This window comes from Dermacentor silvarum, chromosome 6 (assembly GCF_013339745.2).
Source record: "Dermacentor silvarum isolate Dsil-2018 chromosome 6, BIME_Dsil_1.4, whole genome shotgun sequence".
NCBI lineage: Eukaryota > Metazoa > Arthropoda > Arachnida > Ixodida > Ixodidae > Dermacentor > Dermacentor silvarum.
The window spans coordinates 135,249,133-135,267,344 of record NC_051159.1 but is presented as its reverse complement, the minus strand read 5'-3'; the positions used below and the strand labels follow the sequence as shown (position 1 = coordinate 135,267,344).

At 46.6% G+C, this 18,212-nt stretch overlaps 1 protein-coding gene across 2 annotated transcripts in view; it reads right to left on the bottom strand.

Annotated features, from left to right (window-relative positions):
- The window catches only part of LOC119456071 (hemicentin-2-like), a 208,937-nt gene that overhangs the window by 43,990 nt on the left and 146,735 nt on the right, over nt 1–18,212 (bottom strand). For both annotated transcript variants that reach the window (XM_037717669.2, XM_037717670.2), the window contains exons 4-7: nt 17,283–17,600; nt 14,349–14,636; nt 11,928–12,197; nt 4,497–4,766 (exon numbers count right to left, since the gene is read on the bottom strand). In XM_037717669.2, the coding sequence (XP_037573597.1) occupies nt 4,497–4,766; nt 11,928–12,197; nt 14,349–14,636; nt 17,283–17,600 (1,146 nt within the window). The remainder of the gene's footprint in view (nt 1–4,496; nt 4,767–11,927; nt 12,198–14,348; nt 14,637–17,282; nt 17,601–18,212) is intronic.

Here is an 18,212-nt window from a genome sequence, read left to right as displayed (position 1 = left end):
GGGAAAGTCTTAGCCATTTCCACGTGTACCAATCATGACAAGTCCTCTCGACGAAACGTTCGCGCCGGAGATGCTTCCGTATTCTGTTATTTCTAACTTGTGATCTTGTAACTCAAGTAAATAAATCGAGAAAAAGGGTCACCAACTTAATATTTTCACAAAACAGTGACAGCCATATAACATTCTCGAGATATCCGCTAGCCCTTTCGGGCTCTCACAGCCCTCGGTACACTGCAGCGAATTAGTGGAGAGACCGGGCGTAGCCCATACTTGGCGCGAACGGTTCCGGGTGCGCACGACGACGTGTTTGGTAATGAATGATGCGATTCCGTCCCTAAGCTCCGCTAATTGCTGATCGGGACCACGCTTGTCCAGTCCGTTGAATGGGCCTCCTGGAGGATACGATAAGCGATTACCGGTTCCCTCGCTCCGGCGCGGCATTTAAGCTCCCGAACAAATCGGTTTTCGGGCGCGGGCCGGAAATTTGAGCGTGTTGGAATCGTGGATTACTTGCGATAATAGTTTATACGCGTTATCTCCGCGATGCCTCAGGTATAGCGTTCGTTCGCTGTTGTCAGTGCTCTGAACGGATTTTGTTTTTATTAACAGTGGAGCTGTTTAAGCTGGCCGTAAGTCCGTGACGCGTAAACAGAAAATGTGGGCCGATCCTGGTGGTGGTGCAGAAAGGGTCCAAGCGCAATGGCACATACCCCGGTGAACTAGCGAAGCTTAGTCGGGTTAAGTCTAGCTGAGCATGGTTGGGACTACTTAAGCTTAGTCAGTCATCAATAACCAATCAATAGCCAATCAATAGCCAATCAATAATCGATCAATAATCAATAAATTCCGGGAAATGCTCGGGATGACTTGGTAGTGCTTAGCCTAGCCCAAAAGCCAGGACTAGCTAGGTGTCCATCAGCTCCGCTGTCTCTTTAGCATTGCGCCTCCGGTGCAAGCTACGCAAATTTTTTTTTCGTATGGTGTACCTGCAACTTGCGCTAAACACGCATTTTAGCTTCTACAAGTCAAGTAAAAGCGCGAAATCACTTTGGAGCGACATTTTGTTTGCGTACTTATTATACCCTTTGTAGCTATCTTCCTTCGTTAGTGTTCTCCCGTCGTAGGTAATGGCGAAGAACCAGTTAACACTAAAAGAGTGAGTCAGAAACCTAACTCTTTATTGGGCGAATCTCTGCTTCCAACAACGAGCAGCATTCAAATCACAAAGGTAGCTGCAAGCGCAGTCATAGCTCGTCAAATCTGAACTCACGCATCAAGTGCGCTCGCTATTAAGCATCACTCATCGCATATTCCAGAGTAGGTGCGGGATCAGGCTTACATCCTAGAACGTATGCAACACGCTTCGCGACGCACGGACAATCTGATTAGACACGTCTCCTCTGCTGTAGAGTTCAGGACAACGTTAAAGAAAATTCGGATATACATGCTGTGTAGGTGTCTCTTGCATCGAGTGACAACTTAATAACAGTAATAATCCGATGTAAACAAACAACGGCAAAAAGTGGAGCGACAACGCGAGACAGTATATTAACCTGTTCCATAAACATTACTTCAACGAGACAAGAAAAGTTTAACAGGAGTGTGACAGAATTCTCCGGGTGTACTTCAAAATTCGCAGCAAGGCAAATATCCTCAATCCGAATGCGAATGCTTGATGTTCCTGTACTTACTCTATAACCAATGCGCAATAGAACCGAATGAATAGATAATCAAAGGAGCGTTGCTTTACTGCAAAGACTTAAAATATGCAAGGCAAGGAAGCGGCACATCGCAGTCAGAGGCTTTTTGCGACCACCTAGAACCCTGGCAGCAAATACGGCATCTTAGTGGATTAAGTTGCACGCGAGTGCACGCATATTACGAATTAAGTGCGACTACAGACAAGGTTTATAGACTATCGGGACTATGTTAAGCCGCTAACCAGTGGAGGACGCCTATTTGCCTCCGATCATCTCCTTATCCTGCCTACAAAGTCTGTCATGGAAATCATGATGATGCCTACCGCGTACGTAGCACTTCGCGGTGTAGTTTCTGCAGGAAGCACATGCTTTCAACAAGGAGCTGATATTCTCTGCAGGAGGGATCATAACTCAAATATTTCATCAACAAAAAACATTACTGCGATTTTCTCACTTTTCTATATGAAGAGAAGAGGTGGTATTTGGGCGTCGAAAAAAAAATACCGCACCAATATCACAGAAGCAAGTAAAAATAAAGACAGCAGTATTACCTCGGAAACACGAGTCGGCGAAAGTTGCCGTACTGTAACGACGTGCGTGTGTGTCCTCGCGTGTGTGCTTGGGTGCGCATGCGCGTGACCCTGTGTTTCTTACATAACTATAATTTTTGTTAATGCCCACCGCACATTGTTCGCGTCCTGTTCAGAGTAGCCCGACTAAACACGGCCTGTCTTGGCGGCAAAAGCACGCTAGCGTGGTTCAATCTCACAAAGTGAAGAGCCAAGGACGGCAAGTCATGTCGACAACGCCTAAACACGTCTTTTTTTTTCTACAGGGGGCAAGCCCTGCCTGTAGCGAAATATAAAGCGCGTATGCGCAAAGCATCATGCTCTCCCATGTAGTAGATGCGCAGCGTGTAATGATAGGCTAGAGCGCTGTCACGCGTTGCCTCACCTTCCGCTCACGGGTTCGTCACTCGGGATTCTTTATGAAGCGACAAGAGACACGCGCTGCGACCGCTATACAGCGTAATTAATTTATAATTACGTGTGTTACCAGGGAGATACTGATTGAGGCGAAAGGCCGCAGCGCGTGGAACATTTCGTGCGCCGGCGTGGCTGTCTGTTGATCCTTGCCATGGTAACCTGGGGCTACGATGCGCAAGCATTAGGAATCAATTAGTGATTCGACGTGAAAAGAAAACAAGTGGTTGCTTTAAAACAGCTTGCTATCATCTGCCAATCGCACCGACACTTTCGTTGAAGGTCTTCTAAAACCATCCCCCCCCCCCCCCCCCGCCCTCACTTTACATGATAAAGTTCGCCCCCTATATGTTCAATTTTATCGCAGAGAATTTGAAATAAGCGTACATGCAAGGTTGACTTGGGCAGGGGAAATTATGGTTCAACTGTGTCCGGCAAACCACGATTACATTTCCATGTGCCCGAAAGGTGGAACAGAAAGTGTACTTCTTTTTCAGAGAACCTAATTGCTTCCCTTCAGTTTTGTTACCTGACAACGGCTACAATCATTGCTGGTGTTATGCCATTATCCAGGCACCTGGAAGATCTACTTTTTCAAGGTTCGTAGTTTAGCGAACCAAAATTTCTTAGCAACGACCGTACAAGGTATGATCTTCCAGGTAGTATATCTAATCTATAAGAAGGGAATATACGGAGCGTTTATTTTTAAGTTTTATGGAACTTTTAAATATCGCCTGGGGCAGATGCCATAATTCTTGTCCTTGAGCTGTACTATTTGAAAAGGCTGACATTACTAGCATGAGAAATTGAAGCATATTCCACTAAATAACAAAACTTTACTAATTAACTTCCTAATTCATTACTTTACGGCACATATTACAATTTATGAATTGTAGCCGGTGAGCTTGCAAGACGCATTTACTTGAAATAAATTCCAGGATTACACTAGTCGGACTAGACAGAATACTTGGTCGTTCCAGTTAATTTATTTTGTGCTTAAATGCCTAAAACAGCGCTTGCTGAAAAAGTCAGGGGAACAACAGTGAACCTTTACAGTGAGTTTGATGGCGCATATCTGCAAACTGGTGTCATTCTGGAAATTTATTCCAAGCCTTGCAAACTCAGTGGCTACAATTAATAAATTGTCACATGTGCCGCAAAGAAATAATTTAAACGTTGATTAGTGCATTTTTGTCAATTATTTCAATACGTGTTAGGATTTCTCGTGCAAGTTATGTCCGCCTCTCTGAATAATCCAGCTCAAGAAATAGAATTACGTTATCGGCAAGAGGCGATTTTTGAAAATTCTGTAAATTTAAGAAATGATCACCGCGTTAATTCCTGGATGCCTTACTATCACCTACATCGTTAGCACTGTGACGAACTCGTTTTGGTGAATAATTCTATCTCTACTTCAACATGCACATAGCCAAAGAAAAAAAAGAAGGAAAAAGATGGCAAGGTTAATCAGACGTAGCAGGCTGCATTTGTCATAATTTAACGAATTCGCAATGCTTGCGACATCGAAACACCGCGCACGAAAAAGAAATAAATGCTCACGGCAAAAGTGGCACCACTGTTGCTGAGGTGAAACTTTATGCGCAATGTCACGTGTCTACACCTCTAGCGTCACGTATAACGCAGCATTAAGAAAAAAAAAAAAACACTACGCTTGCTCTAGCGGCAAGAAGTGCTCGAGGCATATCAGAAACCACGCCTCAAATGCTAGCTTCTTGCGCTGACAAATGCCTCGCCATTGAATTCAAGAAAGAACATAACACGGAAAGAAGCAGCGAAAGTGAGAATCACGCACCCTGGGCGTCGAGTATCCAGAATGCCGGCGTGCCCACGCCGACCTGGTTGACCGCGGCGCACGAGTAGTTGCCCTGCGTGGCCGTGGTCACGGGTTCGGTGACCAGCGTCGCTCCGGTCACGTTCAGAGGCACGCCCCCGTGCTCCCAGCGGAACGCCACGCTGGGCGGCAGTCCCGTGTCGTTCACGTGACAGCGCATTGTCACTCGCTGCCCTTTCAGCGGGGGCAGAGCCCCACTCTCGGGCACCAAGATCGCAGGGCCCGGGGGATCTGCGGTGTTCGGCGATGTCGGAGGACGAATGATTCAGTCGTATAGAAACTGCGCATTCATGCTCGCATATGGCAATCACAAATGCATTGCTCTGAGACGAGTGTTACATGGGTATAGATACGTGATCACTTGGTAACTTGCGAACATATACAAAGGCGCCTCGACACGAGACCAGGTTGTATGTGGCGCGGCCCTTCGTCGGTCCGACGTGCTCACAACAGTTCATCGACGCTGCTCGGATATTGCTCAGCTGCAAATTTGCAGCGTTGCTCTTTTAGCTTCTACTCCAAGTCAGTGAAGAGAAAAAAGTGCTCCTTGAAAAAAGCCCCTCCCCCCCCACTCGAGGCCTGGGAAAGTGCACTCAAGACGGATGACCAAGATTTCCAAGTGATGATGGCAGAGGTGGGCTAACCGCGTCGCGGTCACATGGCCTCCACGCTAGCTCCTCTGCCAAGGTCTCACCTACCGATTCACGCCTCCACTAAAGTTTACTTCTGTCTCTCTCTCTCTCCTCGAGGAAACGCCCAATGAGAAGGAAGGTGAGGGATGTGTGTCGGTCCGATTATGTATGCCCCAGTAAACATACTAAAACCAGATGGGATGGCATGGTCGTTTAAGATCTTTCATACCTTGCGATTATAATAAGCTAATTGGGCTTTTTACACGTAGTAAAACCACGTTAACAGAGGTGATGTCAGGGTCGGTGCGCCTAATCTAAATTGCGAGATCGTTTCTATTTTATTTATTTATTTATTTATTTATTTATTTATTTATTTACTCATTTATTTATTTATTTATTTATTTGTTTATTTAATTATTTATTTATTTATTCATTCATTCATTCATTTATCTATTAGTGTTGGCACTTTAATGTGGGGAATTAGTATAGGCCACACGATGACAAAACGAGAACACTGAGAAACACTGACGAAATTCTAAAAGCAGCCAAACATGCAAAGTTCCACACATGAGCAAAGAATTGCACGAACACAGTGTACGAGAACAAGCACACACAAGCTCAGTTACGCAAAGAAGTGAAATTGCTGAACAAAAGTTCAGTTTCACAGACGTGTAGACCAATGCAAATACACATAACGCCATGTTCCAAAGATAAGGGCACGTTAGACGGACCCTTACGTGCCCTTGTTGCATTTGTAACTGTGGTATCAGACACGAAGATTTACGCTAGAACAACAACTAGGTATGTAACACGCAAAGGGCGAACTCGCGTCGCTCGACATCTGAGGCTGGCAAGAACAAAAGCACAGTAGAAACCCTGGAATTGTGTAAGAATTATATTTATATATATATATATATATATATATTCGCTAGTTCACATACAAATGTTCATTTCTCTCTCTTCTTGTTGACAACAATCATCGCTTTAAAGCATTGGAAGGGTCAGAAACATCAAGAACAAACAGTGGGGTAGAGTGCTCTTTCGTTCCAACGAAATACCATGGTTCGAGTCTGGAGATCAAAACACACAGAAAAACAAATTGCATGTCCGTATCTAACTGTCACGTTTTCCCGGCTTGCACGTACCTGAGCCATGTATACAACAAAACTACGAGCACTTGGAAGAAAACAGCATCTGGATCTCTCTGGCAGCGAAATTGAATAAGGATCGCCGGAATAGTATCTATCCGGGCACAAGGAGAGAGGCAGCGGCTAGCCCGGCAGACAAGGGCACTGCCACTGCGCTACAGGGCTCGCCTACACCGCGCGCATGCGCAGTGGCCGGAGTAGCGTGGCGACAGCATCTGACAGTCGACGGCTACCAAGGGGAACGGCGGTGAACAAAGTTTGTTGAGGAATGTCCGAAATTCGCCGGTCGACACACGCAAACGAGGGCTCAATTGTCGGTCCAGCAGGGATGCGACTCCCCTTCTGTCTCCTGGTCTTCCCCCGAAGCCTCTATTGGGGATGCGGGAGGAAGAAAAAGAGAAAGAAGTGGGGAGAGCTAGAGGCCGAAAGAACGCAGGCGTCAACCAAGCGTGCGAGCTCGCCAGCGAAGCGGTTCAGCTTCGGCTTCGGCGGCAGTGACGGCTGCCGCAGTCGATAAAGCACACATCGATGTCTCCGCTGGCGGACACGGCGCGTTCGCGCTCCGTCGAGCTCCGATCGATGACCAGCGTCCCCTTTCCCCCCTCCTGTACAGCCTAGCTGCCTCCATCCTCTTTTTTTTTACAGCGCTGGCCTCTTCCTGGCACCCAAACCCAGCCTCTAAAACCTCCCGATGTAGAACGTTTTTAAAATTCCTTCCTTTACCCCGGTCTTCCCGCGCTCTTCCACACTGTCACTTATTACTTTGTTCGCCGCTTACGTTTTCATACACGTTGTCACTGCCGCTCAGCCTCTGTATGCCTTTCTCTCTCTCTTTACTCTCTCTCTCTCTCTCCCGCTTGGCTCACTGGTTCTGCACGAGAAGTAGTAGCTTGCCGGAGCGTGAAGCGTGTGAGTCAAGTTTTATCTTTCGAGGTTGTCGTATTTTTCGCTCGAGCTTCGCATATTTTCTTCTCTTCCTCCAAAGCGCTGACTTACACGCGCAAATTTGAAGCGCGAACGCTGACGTCGCGCCTGCGTCCGAGCATGCATGGGTGTGCGTGAGCCACGTGTGTGTTTGAAGTTTTCGTTTCCTCACAGGCACGTGATTGCCTCGGGGAAAGAACCGAAGGGGTTAATGTGGCGCATTTTAAAGTCTAGACATGGCAGGCAGTTTTATTAGAGTCAACGAGGAAGAAATGCCACGGCCGCGCTGCCTTTTACAGCTTATTCTCGGAAAATCAACCTTTTCTGCGAGGACCGACCAAGTTTATTCGAAAGATAGAAAATGCAAGAAATGAATGTGCGCACACTTTACTTTTCACTTTCAAGTAAAGACGCTGCAGATGTGTCTAGATCGCATATGCGCATGAAAAGACGTATAGGCATCTAACTCAGCATGTACATATTCCCAGGCGTCTGCGTGGCTTGTGCACCATGCTTTGCTTAGGAACAAAATGAAAGACGAAATAGCGGAGAAATAGTCTCGTAAGCGTACGCCAGATTTGAAACGAATGTCTTAAGAGTATTTCTTGTGACTTCGCGCTTGAGTGTAATTGAATCCATGCTGTAATTCGCTAGGTTCTCGAATTTTACAGCGCAAAAAATAACGCTTTCTACGCCACGCACACTTGGTATGAAATGTTTCAAAATGTTAAGTGATTTTCCATTTCCTGAAGAAGCCATAGACTCATACCTTATGCTTACTTATTGCTTACTCCAGTAACGCCCATAATCGCTCACTTAGAGACACAGTGTTGCAAAAGCCGATGTCCGAGGGGCCACGAAGGTTCCATGTATGGTGCCGTGCCAGGTGCCGAGAGGAGGAGATATCCAGGGAGATTAGAAAACTGTTTTATATACACTGTACAGGGTGGTATTTTACAAGAAGGGCTCCATGATATTGGAGCCGTCTACGTGCTCACATATTTGCATGTAGTAGCGTTTCCGTCTCCGAGCGTTCTACATGGTCGAGCGTCTCTTTATATCCCTTCCGTTTCCCTCTTTCACTCGACGAGGGAATACACTTTAGCTCTTTTAGCCAATGACAGTCTTTGATCAGGTGGCCATATCCCGCACGTGATGAGTCGTCGTTTCTCGCCGGGCTCCGCCTCCAATCTTGCTAGGTCGCCCCCGAACACAGGCAGCGGTTGACACCTTGGGAACGGAACGTTGATGTCGTTCCCCCGGAATTGCCAGACACTGGCCCCTTTCAATATTCGCCTCTTCATAGCGGTCAGTTCGTGGAACCAGGGAGGGCGGTGGTTGTCTCGAAAGGGCGCCAGGTTACGTCACAGTCGGCGCCGGGCCTTGGTGTGGTTCGGGCGGCGCTGGTAACTCACGGAACCGCACCAAAGGGTGACGCCGCCGTTTAGCAACGCATGAGGTAGCCCGGAGACCAACTGCTAATCCCTCAGTCCCAGGTGACAATTCTCGGCCGCGAGAAAGGGGCGCCAGGTTGGCGCGTCTGAGTCGGCGCCGGCCTCCATTGTCCCGAAGGACCGCCAGACACAACAACAGGGAAAAAAAGGTGCATGCTGAATACTCGTGACCACTTATAAACGTTTACCAGCAATGTCCCGATAAATTTTGTTGATTTATCGTTCCTTCGGAGGGCCATCACAGGGGACAGCACACCTGAATTACTATTTAGTTTCATCACTGTCTCGCTTTTGAAGCTCAGTCTCTGCATCAGTAATTTTTTGCGGTCATTATTATTCCGGTTCAGTTTCACAAAGTTTAAATTGTGATTTCGCCAGAAGCATAATGAGCTGTTCAATGCGAAAAATGTTTGTGCATATTCTATTGAAGTTGGGCTACTATGCATGTAACAACTAAATAACATTTAAACATACCTGATTTGCCCTCACAATGTATCATGCGTTCCGAGAGTGCTGCCTTGTTTTGCTGCGACTAAAGTATTGAGCTTGCTACTGTTGCAGAGAGTGGAAAAATCTAGTGAGGACGATAGTTCGGTCGTACTAAGAGCGCTTAAACTGGACGAACAAAATTCGACATCTAGACTACGCGAGGTGTCTAGATAATTCGCAAATCTCTGTTGCAAAGACCTCTTGCTGTTACGTAGGCCTAATGGTGCGAAACTAAGTATGCATGGAAAAATAAACCGCGATTGCGAGGGAGCTATCAGGCTTCCTACGAAAGCTCAGATGTATCCAAAGAAAGAAAAATAAGGGGGGGGGGGGGTGTTCAGGAAACACAGGCTTGGTGTTAGAAAGTCTTTTCTGTAGAGAAAACGCACAACGCCGACGTGCATTTCCATAATTTTCCCTAATGTGCGCTGCAACGTCTATAGGGCTTTCGATAGTGACCGCTTCAGTGACCATTAAACTATAGCCAAAATACAACGCTTAATTTTATGAGCCGTTGACTAAGTAGCAGACCGGGCAGGGCTTGAAAGGCTCTTGATCGACAAAAGAGAAATCGCAGCCAATTAGCGAAGTGCTCTCCAGTTTTCAAGACGTTGCATCACCATGGTGTGCGCACTCAACATTGTCCGCTCGTCCGTTTACCATAAAGCTTATCCTGTTAAGTGCCCAGTAAATCGGCTCGAGCATACAGCTGCTTTCTTCTTTTTCGTAAGTTATGCTCATTAAACTTTCCGAAGGTTCAAGCCTGCTGGCTTTTCTGAAAGCTCATTACGCCACCTTGTATCGCATTATTGCAACGGCATTATAATTTTTCTTACTCTGACGCTCGTTCCGGTACATCTTTTCGCATGGAAAGTTACAGCGTATACATGCACACAGATATCGCGGAGCGACAAGGGACGCTTTCGCGTGAAACACGTTACGGCCAATAAAACAACACTTGGCCGAGCAAGACTGGGGGTTGCGTGGTGTCCTGAATAAATGTCACAAACCACTCGTCCGGCGTATTTTACAGCCGCACAAACGCAGACGAAACAATAAAAAGAAGCGGGCTACAGCTCGCTTGCGGCAGAACTCTGGACAGAAGCCGACACTGCCCCGCCGCTCTGCTGAGCGCAATAACATGTAGCTTATCGCAAACTGCACCCACGGTGCGACTTTCGCAGGCCCGATGTGCGGGGACAGTCGCGGCTTCGCCCGCCTGGGAATCGGACAGGAAATAAAGCCACGGTCACTGAACAAGTATCGTCGGAAAATAAGCGAAGCGACGGTGGCGCCACCTCTCTCTCACAGTTAAACCGACGGCCCAGCAACCCTAACACGACCGCCCAACGCGGTGAGGTTTTTTTTTTTTTTTTCTTTCTCTCGTGCATTCCGCTTTCCGAATCCAATCATAGCACGAGAGAAGGGAACAACGGAAGAGTTTTGCCGAGAAACAAATACATAAACAAAAAAGGACAGTGTCGTCTGCGGCTGAGTGGGGAGATTCCGCAAAGAAACAAAGCTGCAAATATAAAGAGCACAACGAGCGCTAAAATGACTGGTGATGTCGACATCACAGTCTGCCTGACGAGCGATGGTCAGCGCCGAGCGTAAAGCCAGTGCGCTGTCAGACGCCTTCGGGCAGAAAGGCACGTCCAGTGGCCAGTCAATGTAGTTTCCTAACGCGAACTGTAATCAATAGTTCGACGTTTGCCCTGCATGGACTTTGAGCGCGCTTATGTATTTCTCTTCCTTCTGACAACCTATCCTCCCTATGTATCGTACATCCGATTGAGCAAGACATCGCCTTCACTGGATCTCACATCTTTTTACTAGAGAATATTCGCAGTTCCTTTATCTTCGCTTGCATGGTATGAGCGGCAAAAAAAGAGAAAAAAAAAGTTAAAAAAAAGTTCACTCAATTCACTTTGTTATTGTCTTATATTCTATTTTCGTCTTTGTCGAAGGTGGCGAACATGTCGAAGCGGTGTTGCAATCCGGACTATCTATACGTGCAACTAGCTTTTCTGAGTGTCCTTCAGATCAATACAACCATTACTTTATACAGAGAGCCGCAACCGAAAATACGAGATGTACATGCATATCACTATTACCATAAATAGGAAAGGAATATCAACAAGCTGCCATGCGAATGCACCTGAGAATAACGTTGACGATGTCAAGAGGTTTATTTTAGGAGTGGTATCGACGGCCCTCTCATGTGGGGGCTTTATATTCCCGCTTAATTTTAGCCACTGCAATGTCCTTTTTCAGAGTGAAGCAACCACGTGCACTCTGTTGAAACCAAATGAGCTGTTTCTATGCAGACGTGGGCATGCTGCACGTTAGCCCTTATTTTGACATAGAACATTAGTGCATTTTGCTGAGCACTTTGCTCGTTGCTTTAAACAAATGGTTACGGGCGTTTATATGCGCATTCAAACCACGTTATTGAAAGCGCGAATGACTGAAGATGTATGAATGGCTTGGACTTACCGACGTGAGCACACACCGAAGATATACATCGTGTCGTTCTTTTATATAGCATATTGTTACATACATACATACATACATACATACATACATACATACATACATACATACATACATACATACATACATACATACATACATACATACATACATACATACATACATACATACATACATACATACATACATACATACATACATACATACATACATACATACATACATACATACATTACATGAATGCGCACTCACACATGACGACAAGCGACTTCTGTGGAGACATGGGGCTCCATCCGGCGTCGTTCTTCGCCTCACAGCTGTAGTTTCCTGTGGCCGAACGCCGCAGTTCCTCGAGCAGCAGGTCAGGCTCCTTGGTCTCGTTGACCAGCTGCCCGTCGCGATACCAGCGCACTCGGCGCAGCTGCTGCGGGTTGCCGGACTCGGCCTCGCAGCGAAGGAGCACGGGTCCCTCGCCCAGTGCCACCACCGACGGGTTCACCCAGACGCTCACCAGCGGGGTGTCTGCGGACACGGTTTAGATCGAGTGAGCACAAGACATACGAAAGAAGACAGTGAACGAGAAGAAAAAGCAAAATCGAGGAGATAGATTTTTTTGGGGGGTTACAACGATATGAAGCAAATACACAATGAAGCTAGTGAAAGGTCATGAAAAAATTACCTTTTTTGTAATATAGAAATGATAAGGAAAGGAAATATGAATGGGGACGAAAAGGCAACTTGGCATAAGTGGTAGTCGAATCCGCGTCTTTCGCAGTACGCGTGTGGGGCTATACCATTAGGCCTGATTCCCCCAGCTCTCAAACACTCCGTCCCGTCACCGGAGTCTGTAATGAAACAACGCTTCTCGTCGGTTTTTCTTCAAAAATGAACACCGGCTACGTTAGGAGCACCGGCCGATGTCACCAGCATTCCTCTTCTGAGGAAAAACCGGAGAGAAAACGTTGTTTCATGACAGACGCAGGTGTGTGTGTGTGTGTGTGTGTGTGTGTGTGTGTGTGTGTGTGTGTGTGTGTGTGTGTGTGTGTGTGTGTGTGTGTGTGTGTGTGTGTGTGTGTGTGTGTGTGTGTGTGTGTGTGTGTGTGTGTGTGTGTGTGTGTGTGCGTGCGTGCGTGCGTGCGTGTGCGTGTGCGTGTGTGCATGCATTAAATCCTTTCCAAAACGTGTTGAGGCTAACTATAGCAATCCCAATGCCTCTTTCTACCCGTACATAGTGAAATTCGGCCTGTTACTAGAGAAGTTGTACACTCAACAACGCGTTAAAGACTTGCGTCTGTGCTTTTTGTGAACGAGCCAACTGGACTTCTTTTCTCTTCATTTCTTTACGTCGCGGGTTGAATTCGCGGTCGCGGCGGCCACATTTTGATAAGGGCGAAATGCAAAGCCTCTCGTGTCCGTCGATTTAGGTGCGCGCTAAGAAACACAGGTTGTCAAAATAATTAGTAGGCCTCCACTCCGGCATGTCTCATCGACCCAATGCTGCTTTTAGACGTTAAACCCCTTGAAGAAATTAAACCCTTTTTTTGGTTCACAGGAGTGAGGAGGAGAATGGCTAATAATCGGTAAACGCGATTCATCAACTTATTTTATTTGCCTCGAAGCAGGGCACTTTGAATCCACCTTCTTTTACGAATGACTCCAAAGACAAAGTGTTCTGTCGTATTACGGCACATAAGTGAGCTTAATTAACGTCATTGTTTTCGTGTATCCGGAAACAGGAAGGAAAGCATTCCGCATGTTCCATCACATCAATGTTCGTATGAGAGATTCCCCATTCCGTTGCCAGAAATACCTATGTAGGAGGGAATCCACTGAAACTTTAGAGTAATGTCTTTGCTGTTGAGTTCTTTCACGAGGGCTAGTGATTTGCGCGGGAACTTGATGGATGGCAAACCACGGTCCTCGCAAAATCAAGGCTCCAAAGAGTAATCAAGTGAAACAATCTGACATTAGAAATCACTTTGGGTCGCTTTGGGTTCCACCACATATGCCCTGCGTAACCAAGAGATTTTTCACCGACAGGAAGCCTCACTTTTATATCGAATAAGGACAGGATCTGCTTGTACACCAGCCTGGTTATTTAAGACGGGGCGAATCAATTCACCGAACTACACTGCATGCGAAGAGACAGGAGACAATGAACACTTTCTGTGGTCGTGCCCGAAATTCCAAGATGAACGGGACGCTCTCCTGCAGTTAATCTGCAAAAAAAAAAGGGACCTTCCGCATGCCTACCTACAACACCTTGTATTTCACGTCTCCTTATCGAATTCTTAAGAGAGACTGGTTTGATGGACATATGGTGAAACCCTGTAGCAATATTGTAAGCAACGCTCGGGCGGAGCAATTGCCGGCCTTGATCGCCAGGCTAAACCTGCCCGTTGCTACAATTCACCACCACCATCCGCATTCCGTTTACCGTCCAACGAATGCATGGTAAAAATCGCTTGTGTGCGTTGTTCCTCTCCTTTAGGGAAACAAAACGTGCCTCTCTCCTCTTTCTTCCTTCATTTCCTAGAAACAAATTCATTGCAATCAGTGCTCACAGTTCCACAATTTTGCACAACCGCTCCTCTTTCCCATTTAGCTTCAATGTCGCGCTGCCTTTTGCCTATAGGTTTTGGTTTGGAGCTGCGCTTCGCCCTGCGTACTTACAGAAAACGTCCAGGTATACGGAGTTCGATGCGTTCCCTCGTCCGAACGCGTTCTTCACGTGGCAGCTGTATACACCAGCATCCTTGCGCGTCGCGTTCCGGATGAGCAGCGTCGTCTTTGGCAGTAGCCTGTGTCCCCTGGGCCTGGGTGGCAGGAGCTCGCCATTCTTGTACCACGCCACCTCGGTCGCGTTGGGAGGATTTGCGTCGTAGTGGCAGGTCAGGTTGCACGAGTGCCACTCGGTCACGTTGACGCCCTCTGCCGGCAACACGCGGACCGCAGGTGGGTCTGCATTACCAGAAGCCGACCCTCTGTGTCGCAAGGCATAGGTATTGTGCGTGCAATCGTATAGCTGACCAACAATACTAAAAGTCGTGATTCCGAAGGAAAGGACAGCCTTATAGGACATATATTCGGCAGAATCAGAACCAATACTCCAGCGAAGCATAGTTTGATGCAAACATGCTGTGACACCAAATGGTGTATTCGTTATTGCATCAAAGCGTTCTCCATACAAAAAAGTTTCCGGATTCTGTAGTATACGGGACATTCTTCACTCCGTTTACCGTGCGACCGGTGCATTTCAAAAACTGCATGCGTGCAAGTTTTTGCAGAACTCAAGCTACCTCATGAGTGCCTCCGCGTGCAGCGCCGAGACATTTGCACAGCTGCCGCGCATGCGGCGTTGAACGCACGGCCGCTTATAAGTAGCAACAGGAACCTTGCACTAGCGCAAGGACACTAGGCCAGGGACACGAAGTACAAAGCCTGAACAAGTGTAGTACTAACTAATAACTGCCGTTTATTGCATAAAAGGCAGTTATTAGTTAGCACTCCACTTGCTCCGTCTTATCCCGTCACTAGAAAATAACAAGATGATTTAGTTCTCACAGTCTGCTGGCAACGACAGTTATGTAGAAGTATTTCTATACATAGTAGTTATGTCCAAGTAACTGTTCCTAACCTTTGGACAAGTGAAGCGATTTCGATAGTTCTGACAATACATTAACGTGCTCATACAGTTCCTTTTGTTTCGGCATTTCCTCAGCCGCTCAACGATATCCGGCCATGGTTCCCTACTGTGCTTGTTAAGCTTTCTTAAGCACCTATTTACCTTCGGCTGTTTTACAGGGGGCCCTTTAGTCGTCCAGTATTAACTGCGCCGAAGCAAGGCTGTAGCAACAGGTGCCACGCAGAAGCTTTGTGTCCACGTTCTTTCTCTTTGCACTTGAGTTCAGCTGTCGTGCGCACAAGCAACCTCATTAGCGCTTTCGGTGCTTTAGTCCTTAGGTGCACTTTCGCTTTTCCAGAAATATGCATACCTAATTAAGTAACTGTCTGCAATGGTAAGCTTCCGCGTTCAGCTATCAACAAAGAATAGCGAAAAAAAACAAAAAAAAAACATTATGCTTCTTTAACAATAAGAGGTTTACAAGCTCAGGATTATGCGTTTTTCTTAGTGGTGCCTCGCTCAACTTCCTTTTACAAAGGGATGTTTTCATTATGCTTCAAGAGAGCAGCCGGAGTGCAATTAAAGAACACGTAAACTCTTAGTGAATGTTCGCATCAGGCTTATTATATTTTTTATTAACACGCGGATTTCCCAGTGTTGTGCGCCTACTCCATGCTTTGTATCCGAAGAGCTGTGGACTAACTTTTCGCAGTCCTTTCTTTTTTTTCAATTCTTTATTGTTTGGCTTGGCTATGAAAAGTGAATTGCTCACTTGATAATCACAAAATGCCAGTTTTTCATGGGAAATAACGATAAAGACATCTGCAGCGAAGTATTTCTAATGTTGAGATTGCCTTCGGCTCCGAAGTGGCCGACACCGCAACCTGTGACCATTGCGACGAAGATGAATTCATGTGTCACATTATGTGCCAGTGTCCGCAGTATTCTGTGCAGTGACGTACAATAACCACGGTGCTCAAATATTGGACTTCCGACTTCTGTCGTAAGTGATGATCCTACAGCAAAGATGTTACTCGATGTCCCATAAAAAATACAGTGAAGCCTTATTGTCCTTTTTTTTTTGCAAGGCACAGGACTCAGTCAACACGCAAAGTAGTTACTAGTTTTCTCTTACAGCGCATGAAACAATGAACGAAGGTGGAAAGGAACACATTCGATGGAACGGGCGCTATCAGCTCGCATCCTGTCATCCTGAATGTAGCCCTGAAGCTCCTATTAACCTGAAAAGTCATCCTGCATGTACGTCATGAACGTACTTCCTGAAGGTCCTGGGAATTAGTGCCCACCCTGTCGCATGTTTTCCTTCCTGCCTTCGTTCTTTGCGCCTTTAGAACATCGTCCACAAGATGAACCAACTCGCCGACATCACGGTTGACTTTTTTTTTCATACTCTCTCTTCGCTTCTTTCTAACACCATTTTCTATCCATGCTGGATAGCAAACCGAACACTTCCATCTTGTTAACATCCCTGCCTTCCCTCTCTCCCTCTATTTGCACATGTGAGCAACAACCGTTATTTATGGAATGAACGTTGGTCAATAACAAAAAAACAACTGATATAGCTGGTCCCTTTACAGGTTTTGAAGTGCACAGGAATGCGCCAATATTTCTACGACACTTTAAAAAAATTTCTACACCCTCTCAGGCGTACCTAGTCTCCAAGCAATATTTGTCATCACAGGTACTCGCGTTTCCTTTGTTCAAAACTCTGCGCTCACTACTTTCCTTTGAAGAATGTTGTCACTCTGATAACACGCATGCCGTTGACGATGTGGAAGTTCCGGGTGCGCAGCGTTAAATAAAGAAAAGACACCCAAGATAGATGGTCAGCATTCAGTTGCGGGGGACAAATCTACGCCGCAAATTGTCTAAACTTTTTTTTTAGTGTAGGCAAAACGAATAGGTGATCCTATAGGCGACTCAAGGGAGCGCAGTAGACGAAGCGAGGCTGGTAAACTCACAGAGAACTTCTAGTCGGACGGCCTGCAGAAGTGGTGCCTCGGTTCTGTTTTTGAGCACCTGGTTGGTTCCTTTGCAGAAGAACTCGGCTTGGTGGTCGTAAAGGCTGGCCACGAACACCAACGTGCTAGCGGTGCGGTACGTGCCGTCGCTCATAAGGTCCTCAGCGGCCGGGGGCTGTGGACGCACCAGTTCGGACCGGTTGTACCACGTGATGTTTGCTGCCGGCCTGGCGCCCTCCACAATGCACGTGAGCGACACCATCTCGCCGGCCACAACCGGGTGGTTAGGGCCACGTAGCCGTAGAGCAAGAGGCCGTACTGCGTGGAGCATGTGTGAACATGAGCATTATTCAGAGCAAGCGCTTCTTTTCATCGGACCCTTGCGCTACACGCTGGCACGGGGTTAAATGTGCACCCTACACTACAAGCATTAGACGTAAGAAGAGCTCAGGTAAAGAGCACGTGTCTCTTAGCTGGTGGAGTTGTTCTAGCCTGCATAAAGCGGAAGATCAAAGACTGAGATGAAGATGTGCCTCAGCCAACAATCCGGGAACCTACATTCCTTTCCAATCTAAGCCCCAACATCGGGCGAGAGCCGTCTCCTTCCTTAAAATAAAGGCTTTATTCATTCATTCTTCAACCAATTGTTCGACAAGGCTATTGGGATAGGAATTCCAGAAGCGAATGGTAGTGCTAAACATAGAGTAAATACAGGCAATGGCGTTTCTAAGTGCATGTGTAATGTTGATGTGGTTACTCCCACGTTTAGAGCAATATGCGGGTTCAGAAAGCGTGTGGCTTGACATAGTTTATTTATTTATTTATTTATTTATTTATTTATTTATTTATTTATTTATTTATTCAAAATACCCCCAAAGGCCCTCATTGTGAGGGTATTACATGGGGGGGGGGTCACAGGCACTGGTCATA